The sequence below is a fragment of the Megascapheus bottae genome, chromosome 11 (assembly GCF_031878675.1).
Source record: "Megascapheus bottae isolate mThoBot1 chromosome 11, mThoBot2.hap1, whole genome shotgun sequence".
Classification (NCBI taxonomy): Eukaryota; Metazoa; Chordata; class Mammalia; order Rodentia; family Geomyidae; genus Megascapheus; species Megascapheus bottae.
In genome coordinates this window covers 23,564,335-23,591,839 of record NC_143519.1, presented here as the reverse complement: position 1 = coordinate 23,591,839, position 27,505 = coordinate 23,564,335, and the positions used below count along the sequence as shown (strand labels likewise).

General features: G+C 39.1%; 1 protein-coding gene across 7 annotated transcripts in view; it reads left to right on the top strand.

The window, feature by feature from the left end:
- Lmo7 (LIM domain 7) overlaps positions 1-27,505 on the top strand; it is a 144,333-nt gene that overhangs the window by 77,927 nt on the left and 38,901 nt on the right. For 5 of the 7 annotated variants that reach the window (XM_090342019.1, XM_090342018.1, XM_090342020.1 and 2 more), the window contains 9 exons: positions 1,201-1,231; positions 2,640-2,753; positions 8,758-8,956; positions 12,619-12,871; positions 13,777-14,058; positions 15,679-16,398; positions 17,465-17,494; positions 24,594-24,711; positions 27,126-27,268. In XM_090342019.1, the coding sequence (XP_090198145.1) occupies positions 12,657-12,871; positions 13,777-14,058; positions 15,679-16,398; positions 17,465-17,494; positions 24,594-24,711; positions 27,126-27,268 (1,508 nt within the window). In that variant the 5' untranslated portion in view covers positions 1,201-1,231; positions 2,640-2,753; positions 8,758-8,956; positions 12,619-12,656. The remainder of the gene's footprint in view (positions 1-1,200; positions 1,232-2,639; positions 2,754-8,757; positions 8,957-12,618; positions 12,872-13,776; positions 14,059-15,678; positions 16,399-17,464; positions 17,495-24,593; positions 24,712-27,125; positions 27,269-27,505) is intronic. The other 2 variants (XM_090342022.1, XM_090342023.1) reach the window with 1 other exon arrangement.

Sequence of the window (27,505 nt, the reverse complement as noted above, 5' to 3'; positions counted from 1 at the left end):
AAATGTACAAATTTACATACCTCCCAGTAGTGTAAGAGTTGGTGAATTTTATTGGTGAGGTGCTTTTAGAGAGTGAATGGGAGGTATACAGTTTTCTTAAGTTCATTTTGGTTCAGGTTTGTACAATAAAAAATATATGTATATGTATATATGTATATGAATGTCTATGTATTCAAACATGTTGGTAAAGTGTACATGCATACATTTTTATACCACTTCTGGTTAGGTTGAAAACCATTCTGAAGTCATTTGTTCACCAATGCTTTCTATAACATTCATTTTTTTTTTTTTTTTTTGCCAGTCCTGGGGCTTCAACTCAGGACCTGAGCACTGTCCTTGGGCTTTCCTGAAGACTACCTCTCTACCACTTGAGCCATAGCACCACTTCCAGTTTTTTCTATTTGTGTGGTACTGAGGAATCAAACCCAGAGCTTCATACATGCTAGGGGAGCATTCTACCATTAGGCCACGCTCCCAGCTCTGGAAAACATTTTTAATGTGACCTATGTCTGTGAAAATGGCATGCTGTTGGCTCTTCAATATTGAGGTGTTCTATAAATACTGTACATGCAAGCAAAATTCCCATAATTCTTGTAATAGTGTGCAGTTTCTTCAGGTAGAAGTTCATGGCTATTTTTTCTCTCTCTCTGTGTGTCTTTCTTTCTCTCTGTCTCTCTGTGTCTCTCTCTGTGTCTTGAAGTTGGCCTTCCACTCACTTGGCATTTTTGTTCAAGGCAAATGCCATACTTACACTTTTAAGGTTTTTTGCTCTGTGATTGGAAATATGATACAAAAATCCAGCTTACATGGAAACTCGGATAAGACTCCTCATAAACAAAAGGGGAAAAAGTCAGTGCAAAATTTATATCCTCTTTGTAAAGATTGTTTTTTTCATGTCTTGAATTTCCTGTCATTAACACAGACTGACTTTGTTTTCTAAATTGCTTATTGGGGTTAAACAGTGCTTAAAATGAAATTATACTTTAAAGTATCAGACTATAATATATAAAATGCAACAAAAGCTACACTTTTTTTGTAGAGAACTGACCGTTATATTTAATTTTATCAGTGGTGATGGAAAATTCTCATCTGTTCTGAAATGTAATATTAATGTTCACAGAAGCTTAGAATAAAAAGTTTTCAGTTAATAATGGAAAGTTCATGAACTTTGCCTAAGAGATATTTTCTTTTTCTTTACAGGCAAGAAGAGACTGACAGAAGAGTGAAAAATGTAAGATATATATATATATATATATATATATATATATTTGTTGTTGTTGTTGTTTTTGGTCATGGGACTTGAACTCTGAGCGTGGGTGTTGTCCTTGACCACTTCAACTCAAGACTTCCACTTTACCCCTTGAGCCACAGCACTTTGAGTTTTCTAGTTGTTAATTGGAGATAAGTGTCTCATGGACTTTAGTGCCTGGGCTGGCTTTGAACTGTAATCCTCAGATCTCAGCCTCCTGAGTAGCTAGGATTACAGGTGTGAGCCACCATGTCCTGCTATTTTTTTTTTCCAGTCCTAGGGCATGAGCTCAGGGCCTAAGCACTGTCCTTGGGTTTTCTCAAGGGTAGAGCTCTACCACTTGAGCCACAGCACCATTTCTGGTACCAAGGAATTGAACCCCCTTGGGTCTTTATGCATGCTAGGCAAGCACTCTATCACTAGGCCAAACTTCCATCCCCTAGTATGGTTTTTTTTTGTTGTTGTTGTTTGTTTGTTTGTTTGTTTTTACGATAGTTGTGGGGCTTGAACTCAGGGCCTGAACACTGTCTTTGGACTTTTCTCAAGGCTAGCACTCTGCCACTTGAGCCATAGCACCCCTTCCAGCTTTTTCTATGTATGTGGTACTGAGGAATTGAGCCCTGGTCTTTGTGCATGCTAGGCAAGCATTCTACCACTAGGCCAAACTCCGTGCACCCCCAACCCCCGGTATGTTTTTTATAAAATAAAATTTTACCTAGAAATCGACCAGCCAGAAATTCTAAATACACTTAAATGTGGTATAAAAGGGTAAATGGCATATATGAAGCTGGTGGTTATATTGCTATGTGTGAAAAGCAAACACATTTTAGGACTTGTAGGGGAATGTGTAGGAAGTATTAAAGTTTGACTTATAAGAACAATACTAAATATTTAAGAAGTCTAGGTAATTGTTCACACTACACTCATAATGTGTTTAATATTCTGTACCGATAGAAGAATGTCTAAGAGAAAGCTTTAGTTTTAATTATTTTTTGTTCTGGTCTTTGGATTTGAACTCAGAACCTGGATACTGTTTCTGAACTTTTTTGCTTAAAACTAGCATTTTACCACTTGAGCTACAACTCCACTTTGGCTGGCTAATAGAAGATAAGAATCTCATACATTTCCCTGCCTGGCTGTCTTGGAACTGTGATCCTCAGATTTTAGCCTCTTGAGTAACTAGGATTACAGACATGAGCCATGGGTGCCTAGTCTGAGCTTTTTGACCTGAGAACTTGTGAGTCTTCTTCCGTAAATGCAGAAGTCTGCCTTTCAACCATAAAACAGCATATGAGTTATCATTTACACATATCATTAACCTGTGTTTGAAGCTGGAATCTGTTACTAAACCAATTGATGATGTTTATGATTTCTTTTTTTTTTTTTTAAGGTTTTGATAACCTTATACTGGCTGGGAAGAAAAGCACAGAGCAATCCCTACTATCATGGTCCCTATCTTAATTTGAAAGCATTTGAAAATCTTTTAGGACAAGCTCTGACTAAGGTAAGGAAATTACATAGGTATAACGTGACTACTGGTAACTAATGCTACTTTTTACAAATTTCATTTCTTCTTTTTCATCTGGAATGAATATGGCAGTTCTGACTGTCTTCTGTACTCTGAGCTGGACTGGATACGCAGGATTATCACTTGTTTATTGGCTTTATATGTCACAGCTAATTAATAAGCTAGTCTGCTGCAGAGCATTTTTTTAATGAACAGGTCCTCCTCCTTCTCCTCTTCCTCCCTTTCCTCCCACTCCTTCCTCTTTTTTCTTTTTTCTTGGGGGGGCGGGTAATGGTACCGAAGTTTTAAAAGTACCTCACATTTACGAGACTGGTCCTGTATCATTTGAACCATACCATAGCCATTTTTGCTTCAGTTAGTTTTTGGACTGGGTCTTCTGCTTTGTTCCAGGACTAACCTTGAACTTCAGTCTTCCTATCTCCACCCTTCCACAAGTGTATATCCACAACATGATTGTTGGAAGAGATAGGGTCTTGCCAACTGTTTCCTTGGGCTAGCCTTGAACCCAGGAGGCTCGTCTCCTCCCAGTCTTTCCTTCCCAAGTACGTAGCTGGGACTAAAGGCCAGAATCAGTATATATGATGATATTTATCCCTTAGTTTCAGGTAATTTCATGATACATACAGTTCCTCCTTGAAATTACACACTATATAAGGTTAGCTCTTTCTGTACTCATTATGAACCCGACCTGCAGTTAAAAGGCAGATCCCTATAGGGGCTATTCAAATTTATGAAGGTTACTCAGTTTCTTTATATTCATACGTTCTTGTCATGAGTCATATCTTCCTTCCAATGTCATGACACTGCTTTTTTTCCCTCAAGAAGAGTGAATGCTAAGTAAATCTGGATAATGTTAGAATCCTTGTTTTCATACACATTTTTTTTGTTTTTTGGCCTGTCCTGGGCTTGAGCTCAGGGCCTGAGCTCTACCATTTGAGCCTTAGCACCACTTTTGGCTTTTTTTTTTCCTATGTGTGTGGTACCGAGGAATTGAACCCGGGTCATCATGCATGCTAGGCAAGGACTGTACCCCTAGGCCAAACTCGCGGCCCCTTCATACACATTTTTTATACCTTCAAATCTAGGAATCAAACAGCCTTTTAAAGACTCTTTGAGAAGAGCATTCTAGACTGGCCAGAGTTCTTCAGATCTTCACATACAAAGCCCCGTTTCTCTGTGGAAGACATTTATCCAAGAGAATTTACAAGGCGCAGAAGAAACACAGACACATTCTAAGACTGACAATAGCACCATGCAATTACCAGTGGTTATTATTATTTATTTGTTTAGGATCTTTCTAGGACCCCACGCTGGCTTCAAACTTGAGATCCTCTTGTCTTGGCTTTCTGAACGCTGAGATTACATATCCATACCCAATTTATGAGATTTTTCTGAAGATTAAATACCAATAGGACCTTTAGTCATTTCTGACACACTGTAAAGATGCAATACATGGTAGTTATGATTAGATCTTAGAAATTTCAGGTCATGATGAAAATAACACCTTGCCGTACATCTATCCTTCTCTGTATAAGTTTAAAAATTGTTTTGTCTGAGCCTATACACATATATGATTATGAAATGAGATTATAGAGCCTAAAAAGCTTTTTTTTATGAGTTAAAGAGCCGGCAGCAGGGTATTAGAATTCTTTTTATCAGTTCTGTCTTGGAGGAGAGAAGATAGTACAGTGCATGCATTCTGACCTAGAAGCTGAGCAAACACTCTGGATGAGTGACTCAGCCTCACAGAATGCAATTGTCTGAGTCTGACCCTGCCCTGAAGGAGGGTGACCATGGGCCCCAGGAGAACCTTGCTTTATAGTGGTGTCACCTAAGAAATCATTCAGGGAAAAATGATGTGGGCTCTGCCTCATGCACTAGTTCTCTTTATGGCCTTTGAGTCATTTTATAACGGTGAGTCAGGCTGAATAATACAAAAGATTGTGTTAGGAATGAACTTATAAAGCCGTGTCATATCCCCAGTATCAAAGTCAGTGTGTAAAAGAACCCTTGGGCTTATGCCTATAATCCTAGCTACATAAAAGGCATCTAAGTCCTGAGGATCTAGGTTTGAATCCAGCTGGGGTAGAGAATCTGTGAGACTCTTATCTCCCACTAACCACTCAAAAAAAAGCCAAAAGTGGTGCTGTGACTCAAAGGGGAGAGAGCTAGCCTTGAGCAAAAGAAGATCAGGGACAATGATGCCCATACCCAGAGTTGAAGCCCCAGGGCCAGAAAAGAAACAGAAAAAGGAATAAAAAAGAATCTTTGATTAAGCCCTCTCCACCTCCCACCACCAACAAATAAACCTATCACTTGGCATTTTTATGGGACTCAGGTGAATATATTATTGATTTGATTTCAGTTTTATTAAAATGAAAATCTTTGTGCTTAACATACTTTCACAGTTTAAGTAGATAATGCTATCAATATATGTACTATACTTTTGTGTTTTGTGTGTGTGTGTGTGTGATTTTTTTTTGTCAAGTACCAGTAGCTCATACTTAGGATAGTGAGATCTGAAGATTACAATTCAAAGTCAGCCTAGGCAGAAATGTCCATGGGATTCATATCTTCAATTAATCACCAAAAAGGCAGAAGTAGAGCTGTAGCTTAGGTGGTAAAGCAGCAGCTTAAGCTTAAAAGCTAAGGGACTGAGCTCTGTTCTTGAGTTCAAGCCCATCACTGGCACCAAAACAACCACAAAATCTTTGTATAAACTATTGTACTAAGAGTCAAGCTTAAGGGAAGTCATTTTAAGACATTCGTCATGTAAGACGTTTCCAAACGAGGCTCACAGCTAGACTAGGCTTATTTTGCAACTTAAGTGGCCTGTCAATCATTTTTTAACATTTATGATGTGAAAAAAGCCTTGTCTGTTAGATCAGCATGATAACTACACACATACACACACACGATACTGGAAGGAGTTAAAGGTTATCTTTAAATTTTACCATCTTAAGTTTTATTAACTTTTATCATATTTGGAGCCATATTTTGTTTGTACCATCCCTAGCTCTAGCCTCCTCATCTGCATGGAAGCAGCAAGTGTAGAAGAGGCTGACATTTTCATGATGCAATGTCAACTTCAATGACAGGACGCCTGGCTTGTAAAGCATGTGAAATCTCACCTAGATCTGATAGATCTTATTGGCACTCCTAACACTTGTCAAACCTCTAACCATAAATTGATAGATCTGAAGTGAGTCAGAAGTATGCCTCAGACAGCTGCTAATTTTTCATTCAGAATATTTTCAGCTTTTACCTATGTCAAAGTTACTCATAATGAAAAGTTGAGAAAGTAATACACGAAGTAAACATCAGACACAATTTAAAGGTTCTTGTTTGGCTTTGTGTACGGGCCTATCCAGTCTATTGCTGTGAGTCCCTCCTCCCCACTTTTTATTGTGCCAGTTCTGGGGGTTTGAACTCAGAAAATGGCATTTCACCACTTGAGCCACACTGCTGGTTTTGCCTTTTACTTGGAGATAAGAGTTTCTCATGCTTATTTGTCCTGGCTGGCTTGAACCATGGGTTTTAGATCTCAGCCTACTGAGTAGCTATGAAGACAGGTATGAGTCACTGGCACTAGTTCTGTGGTTTTACTTAGCCATTTTAAAGTAGATTTCACATATAATAACTCATTTCCAAATATTTAATGTGAGACTCCTAGGACTATTTTTTCCTTTGGAAAATTCCCAGGCATTCTATTACTTATTATGTGATTTACTTCCTGGTAATTTTCATAGACTTAAAAATATTTGAGCAATGATTTAATCGAAATTTATATATTATATTTTGTCCTTAGGAATTTCTAGGTTCTTTAAACTGTTTATTTGTATTAGCAAGTCTCCCCTAAAAATAACATTACTAATTTTTACTTAACTGAGCTTTGGAAATTAGCATTTCACTTCAGGTGATTTTTTTTTGTCAGTCTGGGCCTGGGCTCTGTCCCTGAATTCTTTAGATTGTTTAGGTCAGGGCTAGCACTCTACCACTTTGAGCCACAGCACCACGTTTGGTTTTCTCATGGTTAATTGGAGATAAGAGTCTCATGTACGTGGGGACAAAAACATGAGACCAGAATATCAATGTGCAATAAGTAATGCACCCACTACCTGATGAAAGTAATGTAACCCCTCTATACATTAGCCTGGAAATTAAAAAATGATTTAATAAAAACAAAACAAAACAAAACATGGACTTTCGTGTTCGGGTTGACCTTGAACTGGGATTCTCAGCCTCCTGAGTAGTTAAGATTACAGGTGTGAGCCACCAGCATCTGGTTTTTACTTAAGTTTTACCATTAAATTTCAGAGGACTATTAACTAAAAATACTTATTTTGAGTAATTTCCATACAGTTTACAAGCATATTGACAATAACCTTCATATTCCTTACATGAGCAAAACAAATACTTAGATCCAAGGAAAGTAAATGTTACATGTCAGCAGACAGTATCCTTCACTGACTTGTTGAGAAAGGCAACCTTTCTGGGTTCTGGTGGCTCATTCTGTAACCCAGGCTAAGAAGCTGAGCTTTAAGGATCTTGGTTCAAAGTTAGTCAGGGCAGGAATGTCTGTGAGACTCTTATTTCTAACTACTCCAAATGCCAGAAGTGAAGCTGTGGCTCAAGTAGAAAAACACTAGCCTTTAGAAAAAAAAAAGAGTTTAGAAATGGTGTTTCAAGCCCTAAGTTTAAGCCCTGGAACCAGCACACAAAGAAAAAGAAAAAAAGAAAGGCAGCTTCTCTGCCAGCAGTTTAGCAGTTAGTGGAAATAAATGAATTCCATAATGCACAGACCCACTGTTCTTGCTCTTTAAAAATTAAAAAAACCCAACTTACTTTTGAGGTTTTATAGAACATTAACATTATGGTTTTGGTTAACATAAACCACACACGTATTTCCTGTAAATATTGTATAATCCTTTACTGTATAATATTACTAAGCTCGTTTTTTTTGGCATCCAAATGAACATTTTAAAGTTTTTCTTCGATCCTTTCATATTTATTTAGCCAGAAGACTAAATAATTATTGACTTGAGCCATTTGATATTATTTAATAAACTTTATTTTATGAGACTATTCTTTCTTAATTTAAATTAGACCATACTATTCCATTCAGTGATGTAAAAAATCTCCTTATTGTTATTTTGAACACAGATGTAGTTTTTGGCATTTTTGAGGTTTGTGATAACTCAGTATTATTTCTTTTTTGGTGGTCTTAGAGTTTACACGAGGGGCCTCACACTTGCTGGGCAGGGCAGGTGCTGTACCATTGAGTTATTCCTCCAGTCCTTTTTTTTGCTGTGCGTGTGTGTGTGTGTGTGTGTGTGTGTGTGTGTGTGTGTGTGTGTATGAGAGAGAGAGAGAGAGAGAGAGAGAGAGAGAGAGAGAGAGAGAGAGAGAGAGAGAGAGAGAGAGAGACAGACAGACAGACAGACAGACACACACACACACAGGGAGGGAGAGAGGGAGGGAGGGAGGGAGAGAGGGAGGGAGGGAGGGAGGCTGTGACCCCCACCCAATTTGCTGGCTGTTTTTGACATAGGGTCTTGCTTCCTTCCTGGGTATGTTCCTAGATAGTGACTCCCCTGTTGAGGATTCCCATAGTTGCTGAGATGACAGAATACCACAGTGTCCAGATTTCCTTTGCTGAGATGAAGTTTCATGGACTATTCTGCCCACACTCATTTAGAACTTTGAGCCTGCCAATCTCAACCAGCATCACTGCCAATCTCTTGACAGATATAAGCCACTGGTGCTCAATTAGGCTCTCGATTTTCTGCTCAGACTGGTCTGGAATGTGATCCTCTTCTTTATGCTTTCCTGAATAACTGGTCTAGTAGGCACATGGCACTGTCCCTAGCCAATCTGCCTCACTCTGAGATCCCCTGATCTCTGCCTCCCAGGTAGCTAAGATTACAGACTTGAGCTACTGTTTCCAACATACTACTCACCATTCCAATGTTCTCCTTAGGCACTTGAAGACTCCAGCTGTCTGAACAGAAGTGGCCGTGACAGTGGCTACAGTGATTTCTGGTGTCCTGACCGAGGAGAATTTCTGACTACTCCAGGTAGACACAAGAGGGAAGATTCCTTTGAGAGCTTAGATTCGTTGGGTTCCAGGTCATTGACCAGCTGCTCTTCAGATATCACTCTGAGGGGGGGACGAGACGGTGAGTTGCAATTTTGGCTGTCAGTTTAGTTTTGTTCGCATATTCAGAAAAAGTTGGGAATAAGAGGATGTGGAATAACGTAATGAAATCTAGTTAGGCAAAAATTGCACCTCTCAGTGGGTTTTAACAAGGACTTCCAGAATCATGGTGTCTTCATTGTTGTCTCCCTCACATTGAAGATGGTTTCCATTTCTTTCCTTTTCATTTTAGATGGGATTTGAGCACTTTATCAGTGAGAACCTATCTTTCCAGACTCAATCTTAGTGATCATTTATGCCTGTGAAACCTGTTAGCTTATAAACACAAAAAAGAATATAAATAAAAGTCTGTAAGAAGTTCATTCTACTTCCTAAGGAGATTAGTTTTTGATTTTCATTAAATGATTTCAACAATACTCAAGCAAAAGTATTTTAATAATTATCTCTAAGCTTGGTAGATTGGGTCACAGTGCTAGCATAGTGTCCTCTGTCAGCCTTGGAACTAACCAGGAGAAAGCATTTGTGAAAGAAACTGGGTAAGGCAAATCCTTCTGTTAGAAGATGGAACCTTTGTTCAAAGCAACCTGTCTTATTCCTATGGCTACTATGTAGTGGCAGCAGATAGTTGATTGAAATCACAAATTAAATTCTTTGAAATGCTAGGATTGGAACTCAGTGGCAGAATGTTTATCTAACCTAACATTTCTAAGGCCTTCGTTTTAGACTGTTAACACCAGAAAGAAAAGAAAAGGTTTCTTTTTTTCCTTAATATGTCGGTACTTTGACCAGCATCATCATGAGAAAATTGGAAAATTGTCAATTCTACTTGTAGATTGTGCTTGATTAGTAGGGATTTTACTTATTATGGGCATCATATATTTTAAAGGTTTCTACAAAGACTGTTATGAAAAAATCCTCAAGCATCAGCAAAAACAACAAATTAAGCATGGCAAAAAAACCCCAAACAACAAAACAACAAAAAACCCCTAGATTCTTTATCTTTAGTGTTGTAATAGTACTTCTATTAAAAAGCGTGAAAGGCTATAGAAGCATTAAGTTTTATAATTCCTACTGCATTTGTTGGATATTTGCTTTCTAGGTTTGACATTTTCATAGCACAAATAACAATTGCCATAGCTTTAGGGAAATAAATCTGAGTTTACAATTTATCTGTGTGATTAAAGTTGTAAACACAGAGTCGGAAATTCTCAAACCATCATTCCACTCTATTTACTAAAGAACCTACCACATACATTATTTCAATTTATATCTGGCTAATGAAGGATAAGAGAAAGTGTAGCCTGTGCAGATTTCAGCCATTCAGTGGACTGCAGCAGTCCTCAGGCATCTTGGCTAACCTGAGCAGAGGGCCATAGTCACACTGCTTCCTGGTACCCTGAAAATACTTGCAATTCAACTTTGTTGAAAAAGTACAGTGGATGCTGCTGCTTACCGGTGGCTCACTCTAGCTACTCAGATGTGAGGATCATGGCTTGAAGTTAGTTCGGGTAAAATAGTACATGAACCTCTTGTCTCCCATGAACTAACAAAATGCCAGAAGTGAAGCTGTAGCTTATGTGATACAGAGTTAGCCTGAGTGAAAAAGCTAAAGCACAGTGGCCAGGGCCTGAGTTCGAGCCCTAGGACTGACACAAAACAAAAACAACAAAACAAAACTAGAGAAAATAATACTGTAAATAAAAGCTGTAGAACACTGTACAGGATAAAATAAGATTCAAACTTGAAAGCTTCAAAATCTGAAGAGATTGATTTTAAAATGTCGTATGTATATTTTGGTAAGAATCATGAGCAATTTTTGTTTTGTAAATAAGATAAATGACTTCTTTTGGGAGATAGTTTAAAAAAAAGGCAATGAGAACACACTAGACTAGCTTGTAATCCTCTGGTCTTGAATGTCCATTCTTTCTTCCTTCTCCCCTAGTCCCTGTGTCACAGCTGCTTGACAAACCACATCCTGTAGGCTGTTCCCTGTGCTGTTTACTGTGCATTTCCGCCAGGCAAGGGGATAAGAAAGACTTTTAGTTCAGGTTAACCCTTAGGTGTAGAGCATGCTCAGAGCCTGTGGCAGTCAGGTGATGGGCCTGGACTGGCTCAGGAAGTAGCCTGGTGGAGGCAAGCAACTAGTGCAAACTGTTTTAATAAGTGCATAAAAGACAGGGAGAGCAGATCCCAAACATATCTGAAGACTTATCTCTGCTTTTCACTATGTTTTTAGAAGAGTGTTGTTCCTTATATCTGATGTTGTAATTTGTTTTTATTTTTTGAAAGTAAAAAAAAAAACCCAAAAAACCAAGAAACCCAAAAAACAAGGTTCTCAATATAATTTCCACATTCAGCAGAAGCTTTGAGTTCTGGATTCTTAGAGAGGCCTCAGACTTGAGATTCGTTTTGGACTGAAGACAGGATCTTGTCTCTCCTCTCTCGGGTGGACTTGTTTTGTTTTGGGAGGTTGCTTTATAAGGATCTCTACCCCTGTAGATTTTGTGTGCTATGTGTATGCGTGTGCATGCACATTAGCATTGCCAGTACTGGGGCTCAGGGCATGAGCACTATCTCTTAACATTTTTGCTCAAGGCTGACATTACCATTTGAGCCACTGGCTGTTTGGTGGTTAATTGGAGATGTGTGTCACATGAACTTCCCTGCCTAAGCTGCTTCTGTCTGCAACCCTCAGATCTCAGCCTCCTGAAGAGTTAGTATGATAGACACAAACTATTGGCACCTAGCTGTCTTTTACTCCTCCTGCCCTCGCCCTCTCTCCCCCTCCTCTTCCTCCTCTCTCCCTCATCCTCCCCCTCCCCCTCTCCTTCCCTTCCCTCTTTGTCTCCTTTCTGGGTAGCTCTCTACTACTTGAGCCACACTTCTGCTCTGAGCTTTTTGTGGTTAATTGGAGATAAGAGTCTCTTGGACTTTCTGGCCTGAATTGACTTCAAAATCACAATCCTCTGCTGTCACTAGGATTACAAATGTGAGCCACTGGCTACTTCTCTTTTTGTGTCTTATCTTTCTCTTCAGGTGAAGTTGACAGCTACACCTCATTTTAAAAGAGTTTCTCTAGAATTATTTGTGAATCTTACTTTAAGCATCATTGGTAATTGCTACAGTATATTCATATTGTGTACTAATTGTAAGAAACATCCTGAGGACAAAGACAATAGGGAAGGAAAGGGATTAAGTAGTGAACTGGGATTTTTTCTGCTTAAAATGTTCAACAACAGCCTATAACCCTAGCTACTCAGGAGGCTGAGATCTGAGATCACGGTTCAAAGTAAGCCCAGGCACAAAAGTCCGTGAGATTCTCACCTCCAATTAACCACCAGAAAATCAGAAGTGGCACTGTGACTCAAGTGGTAGAATGGTAGCCTTGATCTGATGAACTCAGGGACAGCACCAAGACCCAGAGTTCAAGCCCCACAAGTGACCAAAAAAAAAAAAAAAAAGGTTCAACAACAAAAGAATGTACTACATGTGTCCCCAGCATGCAAAGCAAATTCCTTCTAATGGATCTTATCACAACCTCATGACAAATTTCTAAAAATATTCCCCACAGCTTACAATAGCAACACAGGCTTTCAGAGAAAGGGTAGAGCAGACCTGCTGAGGAGTTGTAGTTAGAACACTTTGGAGGGTCCAGCAAATTCTTGTGCTATTTTTCTTTTTTAGGTTGTGAAAGTGACACAGACTCAGAACTGACATTCAGAATGCAGGATTATAACAAAGATGACATGTCCTATCGAAGGATTTCAGCTATTGAACCAAAGTCGGCTTTACCATTCAATCGATTTTTACCTAACAAAAGTAGGCAGCCCTCTTACGTACCAGCACCCTTGAGGAAGAAAAAGCCAGACAAAAATGAGGATAACCGAAGAAGTTGGGCAAGCCCAGTCTATGCAGAAGCAGATGGAACATTCTCAAGGTACTGGGATGAGATGTGATTATGGGCTTCTGTGTGCTATGTGAATTTGATGGTGTTATTGAAGTATTCTTAAATGTATTTTGAATTTCATCAATGAGAATTTTTTTCTTCTATTTTTAGTCATACCTACCTTGAAAGTACTGGTTCTGTTTTAGAATATTGGTGTATAGTTTTTTTCCCAAGTCTTCTTTTAGATGCATGCCTAAAAGTTTATTAGTAGTTTTTTCAGCTTGCTAGATGACTGATATTGTGTATTGTGAGCTCTGTCGTGTTTTCTTCTATTATTTTCCTGTTCTGTTGATCTTAGTGGACAATAAAAGAATCCTTTCATTTCCCAACAAATTAGCCATGCAGAGGCTGGTTTTTCAAATCCAACTTCTTGTAAGGAGGTGTGTGCTTCTGAGAGTGATTCGGACACTGGCGATGAACGAAGGTTGCCTGATCTGATTTTGGATGACTTAGCCCACCGTAGATTCCAAGGGAAAAAGAGACCTGAGAGTTTTGTCTCCAAAACTACCTGTTCCACGTCTTATCCACAAATATTTCCTCCTGACACATTAGCCTCTGGGCTCCCCACACTGAGGTCAGAGACCAATTTGTCAGAAATAGTTAATGCCTCCGATCTGGATGTCTATCGTGTTACTGATTGAGTTCAGAAACCTATTCCGTTTGGAATTTGCCTTTCTTTTAACACAGTTTCCAGCTCAGTGTCCTTGGCTGCACATACCTGGCTATTCTTGTAACTAAACTACAGTACTGCCGTAATGATTCTAGGACCCCTGCTGATGACCGTGCCTGCTCATTTGCTGTGGTGTAAACTTTGTGAGGCAGAATGCATGCTTTTTGTGTTCTGGGTCACAAATGGCTCACACAGCTCTCTTAACCTGGTTGGGTATTTTGAACAGTAACCAGAGGAAAGCTTGGGGCAACAAGGTGGAGAAATGGCCAGCAATCCGAGAGACAATCATCTCCTCTTGTTATCTGGAAGAGGAAGAAGAAAGGATCACAAGCCTACCCAACATTGTAAAAGATGATCTGTATCTGCGAAGGCTGAGTCCAGTCATGCCAAACCCAGGGAATTCTTTTGATCAGTTTCTTCCTAAATGTTGGACCCCAGAAGATGTGAAATGGAAAAGAATAAAGAGGGAGAATTATAAACCATGGTATAAAGAATTTCAGGGATTCAGGTTTGTTTTTATGCACGTTTTCATTTTCCCAGAATTCATCCCATACGTTGGCCTGGTGCATTTTGTGCGCATATGTAGTGAGTGGTAGAGGAGGGTTAATTTCACACTGAACATCTGCGGAATTTCTGTACTTGAGATAGAGGTGTTAGTAAGCTTAAGAGCTTGACGTGGTGGTGTACACCTGTGATCCCATTCCCACAGGCGGAGGCAAGTGGAACATGAGTTTTGGGCTTGGCCTGGGATACACACTGGAAGAGTTTGTAAGCAACAACTTTTTGCAACCTTAGGATCTGAATCTTAGAAAGCCTGCTTCTATATGCAGCCGTATGTTGGCATTGGTTTTAGAAGTTTCATTCTTCAATTCCTTGTCTCCTTCTCTTCCTCCCTTTCTCCCTGTCACTTCATGGTAGAAGGAATTCAGACTCTGAGGATGAGGATTCAGGCTCTGACAGAAGCTCCACCATTTTTAGTAGAATACAAAAAGCAGAGCATAGGTTAGACAACAACTGGCCAAGACCTTCACTCTTGCTGGAACTGGCCACCAAATGGGCCACAAAGTCACTGAACACCCACGCAGCCAGCAGGACCAGTGCTGCTTCGTCTGAGCACAGGTGCCCCTGTCTGCATGAGCCTTCTGCTTGGTATCTGGGCTCAGATTTCCTCTCCGCCCGCTTCTGCTGCTCCTTTAATCTGAGACAGATGACTGTGTTGGGTCATGGAAATTTAACTCGATAGATGGGGCATCACAGCATAACATGTAACACACTGCTTTCTGCGTGAGTGTGTCCGCTTGGGAGTCTGCAGGACTCAAGATTGCTAATTAGTACAATAAAATGCCGGGCAATATATCCATAGTTACATGTGCCTGTTCTTTTAGGAAGCCAGTACAACATAGTCTTTTGAGAAAGATTACCAATTTTATAGTTGTATTTGGAAGTATAGAGAAGGAAATCATTTCTAGGTAACAGATAGTGAAGGGTAAGTTTGAGAAGGTGAAGAAAATCCCCCAGCTTCTGTTCTTAAAATTTCAGAGGAGTTTGATTATCCTCCCCCCCCTAACAAGTCTTGGGGCTTGAACTCAGAGCCTGGTCACTGTCCTTGAACTTTCTCAAGGCTAGAACTCTACTACTTGAGCCACAGCACCACTTCTGTTTTTTTTTTTTTTCTTCTGTGTATATGGTACCAAGGAATTGAACCTAGGGCTTTTTGCATGCTAGGCAAATACTCTACCACTAGGCCACACTCGCAGTACTCGTAGTACTTTTCATTGCACATAGTATTGCTTGAAGTCCATGTTATACAACTCTTGAAACTTTCTAAGGTGACTCCTTCTCTGGCAAAAAGATGAGGCTCCTGGATCAGAGGAAGGAGGACACGGCAGTGATCCTGTGGCCTTGTTTGTGCCCACCTTCTCTGAGAAGTGCACCTTGCGCTTGTTTCTCTAAATTGCGCCCAGAACAGTCATGAATGATGGCACTAAATGACAGGTTGTCTGCTTGCAATAGTCCTTCTGTGACCCCCTAAAATAATGCACCCCTGCCCTTGTTAGTCTGTTCCTAATTCCCCTTTCTCCCTTACACTCATTAAGATTCTTCCTCCTTTCTCTTTTCTGTGCTTTAGTCAGTTTTTCCTACTTCAGGCTCTCCAAACATACTCTGATGACATCTTGTCTTCTGAAACACATGTCAGAATCGATCCCACTTCCGGCCCCAGGCTCATAACTCGCAGAAAGAACCTCCCTCATGCACCAGGCTATCGAAGAGATGACCTTGAGATGCGGGCCTTGGATCCTGATTTAGAAAATGATGATTTCTTTGTCAGGAAAACGAGGGCTTTCCATGCAAATCCCTGTGTTCTCCGAGCGTTTGAAGACTTTAGAAGGTTCTCTGAGCAGGTTGATCCGGTAGAGCGAGATATAATTTTGCAGTGTAGAGAAGGTGACCTCGTCCTTCCAGATTTAGAAAGAGATGATATGATTGTTCGCCGAATTCCAGCACAGAAGAAAGAAGTACCTCTGTCTGGGGCCCCCGATAGATACCAGCCAGTCCCTTTTCCTGAACCCTGGACTCTGCCTCCCGAAATTCAAGCAAAATTTCTCTGCGTACTGGAAAGGACATGCCCGCCCAAAGAAAAGAGTACTAGCTGTAGAATATTAGTTCCGTCCTGTCGGCAGAAGAAGGATGACATGTTAACTCGCAAGATCCAGTCTTGGACATCAGGAACTTGTGTTCCTCCCATCAGTTTTACCCCTGGTCCCTGCAGTGAGGCTGACTTGAGGAAGTGGGAGGCTATCCGGGAAGCCAGCCGACTTAGGCACAAGAAGCGACTGATGGTTGAGAGGTCAGATTGTGTTTGTGCAAGAATTTCGCTTGTGTTACATGGTCTTTGTGTGACTTCTCTTGTGAAGGGAAAAACCTCCCCCCGCCCCAAACCCAGCATCAGGTTGTTCAACTCTGCATGCCGTGTGCCATTTTGAAGTATCTTGTAAAACTTCGATTTGTTTTGAGAAAACTTTTAATCCTTTCGTGGGGGAAAAATGCAGTTCCATATTTGTACAACTCTTAGGCCTATTGAATCAGGTACATATATATACATACATACATATATATATATATATATATGTTTGCAAATCTTGCCCTTGGCTTTAAGTGTGTGATACTACTCTATCTGCGATGTGAAGTTTCATAAAATACTCTCAGTGATGTCTGTAGATTTTATTTGCATGTCCAGGCATTTCTGTAATAGTCTGGTTGGAATGGGTTTTGTATATTTCTCATATTTTGGGCTATTTGATTATTTTTCTTTCCCTTAAAATTTAAATTTCCCTTACAATACGATATTGCAAGTCACATTTAACTTGGATTTTTGTTTCTGACCTAGGCTTTTTTTTGTTGACTCTCAAGTTACAAATTTTTTTGTTATTTTGTTTTTGTTATTGTTCATGGTTTAAAATTTAGGGCAAACTTTGTCAAAAATGCATGAAACTTACTGTCAGCTGAATTTTACATGTATGCCGTTGTAGCCATTTTGTGATAATTTATATTTTATGTTATTTGCCTTTTTAAAATGAATGTTGAGTGCTTTGAACTTGAGAATGGACAAATCTGACTAGGCCAAATTAATAATAGATCCAAGCCTAACTTAGTTGCTGGTAAGTAGGAAACTTTATTATATAGATTTGAGGCTCATTTGAGGAAGAATATTTACATTTCACCTGTTTGGAGTTATTATTTATTTTTGAGATATAATATTCAGGAAAACTTAATATTTGACCAAGAGTGGCTGAAGAGAGAACCTTTTGAGATTTGTCCACCTCCAGTAGACTGACAGACATTGAGCATTTAGAAACTAACAAAAATGGAAATTGTGATTATTATTTTTAATTTTTGGTTTTCTGGTTTCTTAGACTCTTTCAAAAAGTTTATGGCGAGAATGGGTAAGTTTTATGTTTCATCGTGGAAAAAATCTGCATATTGTTTGTCTCTGTGTCATCACACTTCTATCATGGCATGTCACTAAATAAGGTGCCGTGTGTAGTGCATGAGATTTTTAAAATAGGAAACTTTCAATTAACTTTGCAGCCTAATGGTAACAGTTCTGTTTCTGACTGCTCACTGCATGAAGTTCTAGATGAAACAAAAGGTTTTATAATACTAGAACTTTACATTTTGGCTCCATTTCTTTTTCCATTTTTGTAATTTACTGAGTTAAAATGACAAGAGTATTTGCCTTAGACCATGTATATTTTTTGTATTTGATTGCTAAGTAAAGTATGTTTCTGATTTTTATGAGTAACTGTGTTTTAGAAAGTCTGTGCTAGAAAGATACTAGTGTTTATACGTAATGTATTATGGAACGCAAATAGTTGGTATAATTTATATACTTAGCTCACAAGGGGCTTTAGTCATGGAGATAGAATAGGAATTATTCTTTTGTCAGTAGTATTTGGAAACATTTTTTCAGATTCCTAATTAGAGTAGAAAGTTACAACTTTCTACTGTGTATATACAACAAAATTGAATTTTCAAATTACAAAAATTAATCTTACTCATTTTTCCCATGTTGTTGGAAAACCCATGTTTATACCTAATACTCATTTTTGCCTACTGATTTTAATTTTTATCTTGTAGACATCATAATGTCTACAAAAACTTTCTGGAAATGTTTTTTCATTTCTAGAATGGCTGAAATCTAAAAGTATTATTCTTCACTCTTAGTGTAATAAGTGTAGTATCAGCAACCTTTCTATAACTTGGAGAATCTTATTGCTAGTAGTTCTGAGCAAGAGGAGAGAGTTTTAAAAATTGAAGCATTTTAATTTTCCTAGGTGGCTATCTTCCCTTGCTATGTTTCTTTCATTTATATGCATCTCTAATTTTGGTAACATTTGATCAATTTAATAGTTCAGAAATCTTAGAAGCTATCAAGCTTACCACTTAATATACCATTATTAGCAATTCTACATGTCAAAGATGTAATTGAGTGATCAGCAGCTCATTGTAACTACTTTTCAACTGATTTAAAACATTGGGGCCTCCTGCCTATTTCCAGAGTGCTGTATAAAAGTATATTGCCCCCTGTTCAGAGTTTCCTGTGAGAATAAGCAGGTAGTCTTCAGCATGACACTTAAAAACTGCTGCTCTCAATTTATCAGAGGGAAGCAGTCTTTAAGGATTAAGATTCAGGGGCTGGGAATTTGGCCTAGTGGTAGAGTGCTTGCCTAGCATGCAAGAAGACCCATGTTTGATTCCTCAGTACCATATACATAGAAAAAGCCAGAAATGGCTTTTTCGCTGTGGCTCAAGTGGTAGAGTTTTATCTTTGAGAAAGCCCAAGGACAGTGCTCAGGCCCTGAGTTCAACTCTGGGACTGGCAAAAAAAAAACCCTTTCAGAAACATTTTTCTCTCATACTTTAAAAATTGTAATTAATAGACAGGTTACAGTTACATTTGTCAGGTAGTAGGTGCATTACTTCACATATATTGATAGCCCTTCTCATGTTTTTGTCCTTATTACCCTCCTCCCACCTTCTTCCCAGAAAGAATTGTCATTTGTAAGTCACATACGAGTGTGTAATATAGCCAGGTCTCTGGAATAATTTTTTTTTTAAAAGGGGATACAAGTACTCAGAGTGCACACACTAGTTGGGAATAGAAACACACCATACTGGCTTAGTGAAGGGGGCGCTGTGTGACTGTGTTACCTTTGGCAGGGGTAGAACTCCATGGTAGAGTGTTTGCTGAGCCAGTATTGTGTCCCTGGATTCAGTCTTCTGCACTGGGCTAGAGTTAAAAAACCTAGAGGGAGGGGTTTAAGGGAAAGAGACTGGAGAGAAAGAAACCTAAATACTGAAACTTAGAAACAAAAAACAGGATTTCGCCAAACTATACTGGCAGCAGCAAATGTTTTTGATGAACAATTCCCTGATAGTTATTTGGATAGCATAGCATTTGTTTTAAAGAGAGTTTCCTATGCAGTTGAGTGCCAAGCTAACTACATAAATAAAGCAAGGTAAACAGTAAATTGAGAGTGATGAATAATGCATGACCTGTCAAAGAATAAAACCTAATGTGGCTTTAGAAAACTCAAATGTGTTTTCAAGCAATTGAAATCAAATCTATCCAATGGGAGGTTTTTCTTTTTTTTTTTTTTTTGGCCAGTCCTGGGCTTGAGCTCAGGGCCTGAGCACTGTCCTTGGACTTTCTCAAGGCTAGAACTCTACCACTTGAGCCTCAGCACCACTTCTGGCTTTTTTCTATGTATTTGGTACCAAGGAATTGAGCCCGGGTTTTCATGCATGTTAGGCAAGCACTTAAACCACTAGGCCAAACTCCTGGCCCTTTTTTTTTTGCCAGTCCTGGGCTTAAGCTCAGGGCCTGAGCACTGTCCTTGGACTTTCTCAAGGCTAGAGCTCTACCACTTTAGACTCAGCACCACTTCTGGCTTTTTTCTATGTATGTGGCACCGAGGAATCGAACCTGGGTCTTTGTGCATGCTAGGCAAGCACTCTACCACTAGGCCAAACTCCCTGCCAATGGGAGGTTTTCTATATACTACCAGTTATCAATTCTTTCCTTAAGCTGATCTTCAAATATAAATTGAAATAGAATTACATGTTGGATTTTACTTAGTACCCATTTCACATTTATGCTAGATGACCTTTTCTCTGGAAATATACTGGAAAGTATGCTCAGCATCCTGTAATTAAAAAAAAAAACAACTGCCCGTAATGCTTTATTTTTGGTAAGGACCAGTTTAAAGAGAAAGATGCAAATTGAGTAGTTGTATGAAGAGGATTCAATTCAGTGTGTCATTTTATGAGTTCAAAGCATTTTGATCGATGTTACTGAAATTGAGTTCTTAGGCTATTAAATTCTAGCCTTGTTGAAGTATTATGTGAATATAAGGCCTTGTGCATGTTAAGTGCGTTCTCTGTTTCTGAACTATACTCTAGACTTACGGCTTGCTTTTGACTTGGCATAATTTACTTAGAATAATTGTCAGTTTATTTTTACAAAGATGCTTTGCTTTTGTATATTATTGCCAATTCTCATATGTGTGCGTTTGTGTTGCATGAACTTAAGTTTGCATGGTTCTGTGAAGTTTGAAGATGGATTATGTGGCCTTCTGACCTAAGGTTTTAATGACATCACAAATATATTAAAAAAATTCCCAAATGTGATTAAGCCATCAAGTCTCCTATTCACACTAACAGGAAAGAAATTCTGATTAAATGTGAGGTTGTAATCACAGGAAACAAAGACACCTATATTTCTTTTATGGAATTTGGCTGAAAGGAAGGGAAAACAAAGCTTTGGGTGCTTACTTTCTGAGTATGTTTTTTTTTTTAAACCCCAGTGGATATTTGGTAATGTCTAAAGATATTTTTTATTGTTACAGTCAATGAGTGTGCATGCTACTTGGATTTATATCCCTGAACAACAAATAATTTTCCAGCTTAAATATCAGTAGGTGCTGCTATCCAGAAACTCTCATGTAGATGGTAAATCTGTAAATGAAAACTATTCATGATATTACCTTATTCTGGTTTATGATAATTTCAAAGCCATCACATGGGTTTCAAAATGGATTGCCTTTTCACTGAATTACTATACAAATGGAAATATTTTTAGAGCTACGTAAGTAAGTATGTTCATTTTCACCTCTGAAAGTTGGGGACCAGTAATGTAGTAGTATAGAACTTCTGTTTGATTTGTAAAGCTATCTGAGTTTATATTTGGGAAAGTTTGCCCCTGGTTGATTCTTTCTGGTCACTTACTTCTTAGGTACTTATATCTGTAGGTTTGCTTCTTCCTTAGAAACTTAGATGGATTGGATTATAAAATAGTATTTCTTAATTATAGACAGAAACTACCAGTAGCAGCGGAGCTGAACAGAGTTGTGTTTTATGGTCTTGTTTTATGACTGCTACCTTTTCCCTTAAACTTTCCTCTACTTCTAGCCTCTCCTAAATGCTATGAAAAATTCTATTCAACTGAAAAGGCAAGATAGTATTTTGTTATTATTTTCTTTTATTATCTTCAAGTAATTAGAGAAGCATATTTCAGTTTAACATGTCTACTTAGGTATACAGTACACCGTATTCAAGAGTCACCCTTGCTGACCAATTTCCCTTGCTCCATTTTCACATCTATACATGGGCTTGTGTGATTGTATTCACCTGCCATTCCCCTTTCTATTCATCCACTCGTATCATTAGCATTAAACTTCTGCCCTCCAGTCAAGACATGCTTCAGCTTTGACATTCATTTGTCAAATTCGTCATTGTTCAGGAGGACTATAACATTGAATCTCATGCCTGTTTATACTATATGCTATTTATATATAGTCACACACACACATATATATATATAATAAATGCAGTTATAAGTTGGTGTTTTTAAAAACTAGAATAGCCGTTATCATAATTCTCCTGCAATTATCTGAGATTTACCAGCAAAAATACCATCATTCAACAAATCATATTAGGTGTGTATAAACCTCATTCTTACCATGGATGTTAAATGTGGATACTCATCTGCATCATGCTGAGCTATGAGTTGAACACACTTATGACCACGTTTACCTGGTCTGGCCTTTTTTTTCATATATTTTTTATTGTAATTAATAGAAGGGTTACATGATATTTGCCAGATAGAAGGTGCATTAATTCACATACATTGATACCCTTTCGATAGGACAGACAACAAATCAGAAACAATTCCTGTTTTATACACTTACAAGGCAACACAGCATATGCCAATAAACATGCATTTCCTATGGCAATAAATGCAGGATGAGCCAGTGAGAGGGGTTTTCACAGTGTCTTATAATGAAACAGCATGTAAGGAGGTAGCCACAGGTGAGAGAGAAGACATGTGGATTTAGGGGGTGAAGAGCATTCAGGGAGATTGAAGAGCAAGGGAAAGGTGATGTGTGAGCATAGCAAGGTGGCCAGGTGGCAGGAGGAGAGGGTGGGAGGGCCAACACGGTGGAACTGAACGTGAGAGCAGGCAGGAGCCAGGCATCAGTGCCACTGGTCTCCAGAGAACCTGGTTTTAATTTAGTGAGATGGGAAGAAGCTTGAGAGTACACACGATCAGGTGCTTGTCTTGGATGCAATTTCGGAGGATGGTTCTGTCTGTCATAGAGTGCTGGCAAGAAGGGAGAAAGCAGGACGATGACGGGCGTCCTCTGGGTGGGAGGTAGGATGATTTGGTGAGAAGTGATCATATTGTAGATATATTTAGAGGACAGGATGACAGGAATTAGGACTGGTATTAGTGATAAATGTAAGAGAAATCTAGAGAACTCTCAGATTAAAAAAATTCTAAAGGAGAAGGATGCATGCTTCCTTTTTTTGGGAAGAGGAAGCTATGGCATGAACAAGGTAGTTGGTAGTAGTAAATAACGTTCAAGGTCCCCTTTAGACTTCCAGGAAGAGACAAAAATGTAAAGTTGGCATCACTCATCCATTTTGAGTAACCTTTTTTTTTTTTTTAAAGATATAGGTACCAGTGAGGGGCTATTGAGTTGGAGGGAATATTTGAGAGAAGATTTCTCTGGGTGATAATTTGAAGCAACTCTTTTGCAAGTCTGGGTGAGGGTGGCCTGTGCTCTGATCTATAGTGTTGGCAGTAGAGATGGAAAGAAAGAGACACTGAGTGAGAAGTCTTGATAACTAATTGAAAGTGGGAAGAAGAAAGAAAAGTGAAAAATGGTTCTTAGGTTTCAAATGCACATGATTGGAGGGCAGGTCCCCTCCCATTAACTACCACAAAAGGAAAAGCAGCTTCGAATTTGATTACATGAACAATAACCATGTGTCTTGAGAATTACAGTTTGTAAAACCCTTCTGAGATATTATTTCAACTGGTCCTTTTACAGACAAGGTGCTGAGGGAATATCCATGCAGAAGTGTTTATTCAGGAACTGTTGGAAATGAGTCGAAAGGAGGGGCAGGGCAGGTCCTGGACTGTAGACTTGGGGTCATTTGCATGAGAGTGCTAAAGTGCATTCCTGAGAGAGCTGAGGGAGAGGATATAATGAAGGAAAAGTGATGGCTGAATTGTGGAGAAGGCAAAGTTTAGGTGCCCAAGAAAATGAGTTAGGTTTAACTTAAATAACTGTAAGTGGAATCAAGTTATAATGCAACAAACTCTGAAGTGCAATGGGAAAGAACAGTTAGGATACCCCGCTCTTTAAAGCTCTTTGTCTCCCTGCAGTATTCAGATGTGACTCTTAACTGTCTGGGAGGCCATCTTGATCTGTCTCCCCTGATGCAATTTTCCTTCCCTCATATGTACACTTCAGCAGTCAGCACATGCATGGACCAGATTGCTCAGAGTTCTTTGGTTCCTTTCTCTGGTTGTTTGACTCTTCCAGTGCTAACCCTCATGCAGTGCCACAAGCTGGATATATGCATGTTGTCTCAATGAAAGGGAGGACAACCAAGGTGGTTTGACAAGCTGTTGGAAGGTCACCTCTGGTCCTTTAAGAACCAGTCCAGGGTAGCAATGTAAGGTAGATCTTTGAGAATCTTTGACAAGAAACAGGACATCTACTCATGGTATTGAACTTGAGGAGAAAATATCAGGTAATCACTAAATTATTTAGTAAGTGCCCCGAAAGGACTGCCAAACCTTACTAGCTTATCTTTGGGGAAGACAGTAAAATAAAAGACTCGTGATGCTAGTGATGGATTATGAATTTTTTTTCTGATTTAAGCCTTCCATGAATAGACTGTTCATACATGAAACATTGGCTTATTATCATTTTTTTTTCATTTGTTCAGGATTATTTTGGTTCTTTAGTGGAAAAAAAAATTCACATTCGAGATAGGGTGCCAGGCTCTTGTTTCCGCATTTTGGAAAAATACCATTTATCTCTGTAGAGCTGTTTCTGTGATACTGTCACTGAAGTGTCTAGGTAGTAGAGTCGAAATTTAGATGGAATTTCCACATATAAGCCCAATCTGCCTCTTAACCCAGTCATGTCATGTGACCTGTGATGATCAGTTGTATTTTTGTTACAGGAGTAAGTCCATGAGTGATGTCAGTGCAGAAGACGTTCAAAATCTACGCCAGCTTCGGTATGAGGAGATGCAGAAAATAAAATCCCAGTTAAAAGAACAAGATCAGAAATGGCAGGATGTGAGTATTCTTAAGTTGGGAGGGGAAAAGGATTATGGGTTATTTCTTTTCTTAAAAGAAAGTTAACATACTTCAGGGGCAATTTCCCTTGCAAGCAGAGTATTTGACTCTGTAGACATCTAACAAAGAATTTTAAACTTTTTTGGCCTGTTATTGGTTTATATTTTAAAAGCCACAGTAAAATAATATGAAAATATTTATCTTCTGTATTTTCTGTGGTATCTCCTAAGTTGTTTTGTTTCTTTAATGTAGTTTTTCTTGCTTTGGTGATTGGTTTGGGTGCTGCTTCTCAATATGCTTTTGATAGGAAAAGACCTTGGTCACCCTTAGGATTTATAAGGGCACTCCACAGGTCTTTGTATTTAGTAGCAAGAGATTAAAAAGGGTTCTTAAGGTTTATTGAGAAGATTGGGAGGAAATATAACCTAGAGTATGATTTTGGCTGAAGAAATCGTTGCTATAAATCAAAATTGAGATGTTTCTATTGAGCTGACATCTAGATATTTATACGGGTTATATATACAACTTAACCCTGAAAAGGAAAGTGTAACCTTTTCTTTTCTGAATGTGGTAGTTGTTATAAACAATTATTGTAGATAAACAATAAATAAGGAAATGATAGACGTTTGAGAATAACTTGATGGTAAGAGAGTTGAAGGGTAGCCTGAATCAGGAGGCCAGCCAGAGCAAACCTAAATGTTCATAGAAACTAAAATCTACTTATTAATAAAGCAACCATGGATTTGTTTGCCTTTCTAAAATTCAAATTCCTCTTTCTTTGGGGTCTCAATTTTCAAAAGACAATAAAGGCTGAATATGGGGCTTACGTCATATATGTGAGAATGTGATCAGGATCCCTACCACTGATTCGCAAACTAAAAAGAAACGAAAAGAGCAGGATACGGTGGCTCATGCCTGTAATCCTAGCTACTCAGGAGACTGAGATCTGAGGATCAAGATTCAAAGCCAGCCTGGGCACAAAAGGACCTGAAACTCTTTATCTCCAATTAAACTCTAGAAAAGGGAAGTTGGACTTGGGTCAAGGGTAGGGTCTTAAGCTGAAGAACTCAGGGACAGCATCCTATGACCTACAGAAAAAAAGGAAAAGAAAGAACAATATTTTTTTATAAGATAAACCAAAAATGTCTGGTGAATTTTTTGATATGAGAATAACTTTGAGAGTGGGATATCAATTAAGTTAAATCAGATGAAAAGTGATTTGTGAATATATCTTGATTGATCAGTGTTACTCCTTTCAACATTCTGACTAGAATACCTCCTGCTGTTTTTTAACATGACATCTTTTTTTTTTTTTTTTTTTGGTGGGTCATGGGGCTTGAATTCTGGGCCTGGGCACTGTCCCTGGGCTCAAGGCTACCGTCCTACCCTTGAGCAAAGCCCCACTTCCCATTTTCTAGAGGTTAATTGGAGTTAAGAGTCTCAGTTCCTTTTGTGCCTGGGCTGACTCTGAGCCTTGATCCTCAGGTCTCAGCCTCCTGAGTAGCTAGGATTACAGGCATGAGCCACCATGCCCGGCTTACACATGACATCTTTAGAGCCGATAGCTTGTACCTTTCAAAATGTCTCAATCCACTTTGAGTCAGAATGTGCCTATGTTGCTAGGGGTAGTTGAAAATGAGTTAGGGAGATTGTCCAGAGGTTAGAACTATCATTAGGGAATAAGGAAAACAGATGGTGGCTTGTTGTTGTATGATCTTTCTCAGTGCCCTAAGCTATGTGGAGCTTACTCACCTTGAGTTTATGTAATAGTCTAGCCTGGCCTGTGCAGGGAAACCTTTGCAAACTTTTCCTTTCAGGGGTATAAATGACCCTCTCTCTTTAGAAACCTCATTTTCCCAAGTTATCCTAGTTCCTGTGATAATTGTTACTGGCCATTATTTACATGTCTGCCTCTTCCTTCTAGAGAGTTTCACGGAAGGGACCATGCGTTAGTCAGTTGTGTGTTGTGGGGGCATTGGCTCCTCTTCGCTCAATGAGATTGTCGCCTGTGCTCGACTGTTTCTGTTTCCATCTTTCTAGTGAACACATTCTTTCATATCGCAGCAATGTTTGTGGAGTGAGATGAAAATAAATTTGAACCACTCCCTGCTAGGTCTAACCTAGCACCTAATTACAAGCATTTAGCATTCTGTGAAGTGAGCAAGGAGGTGAAGGCACTACTATCTCAGAAACAAAAATGGGGTTGTATCTTATTAGGTCACTTTTTGCAGACAGTCACGTAAGATGAAGGCTTGGTACAGAAACACTGGCTATAAAAAGCAAAATGAGGGCATCTTGGCACAAGTGGGAGTGAATAGTTTCAGCCAGGTAACGGGATAGCTGGTGTACTCTCGCTGCTAGCAGGGGCGTGGAGAAATTCAGGTGTGACTGGGCTGATGGGATTTTTCCCTCAGGACCTGGCAAAATGGAAAAATCGCCGGAAAAGTTATACTTCAGATCTGCAGAAGAAAAAGGAAGAGAGGGAAGAAATTGAAAAGCAGGCACTTGAGAAGGCAGACAGAAGTTCCAAGTCGTTTAAGGAGATGCTGCAGGACAGGTAAGAGGCTGCTGTTTGGAGATTCCTCTATTGCAGCTGGAGGTTTTGTGATACCGGAGTTGTCCAGGGTTAAATGTTGATTAAGTGTGGATTGAAACAGCCAGGGTTTTGCTCTGCAGTGAAAAAACCAAGTATTTCTGAAATGGTCAACTGTATTAAAATGAAAGAGTGCTTAAGTAAGATAAACAGTTTTCTTGTCTCATATACAATTGCTTGTAGAAATGGAAGGTATTGGGT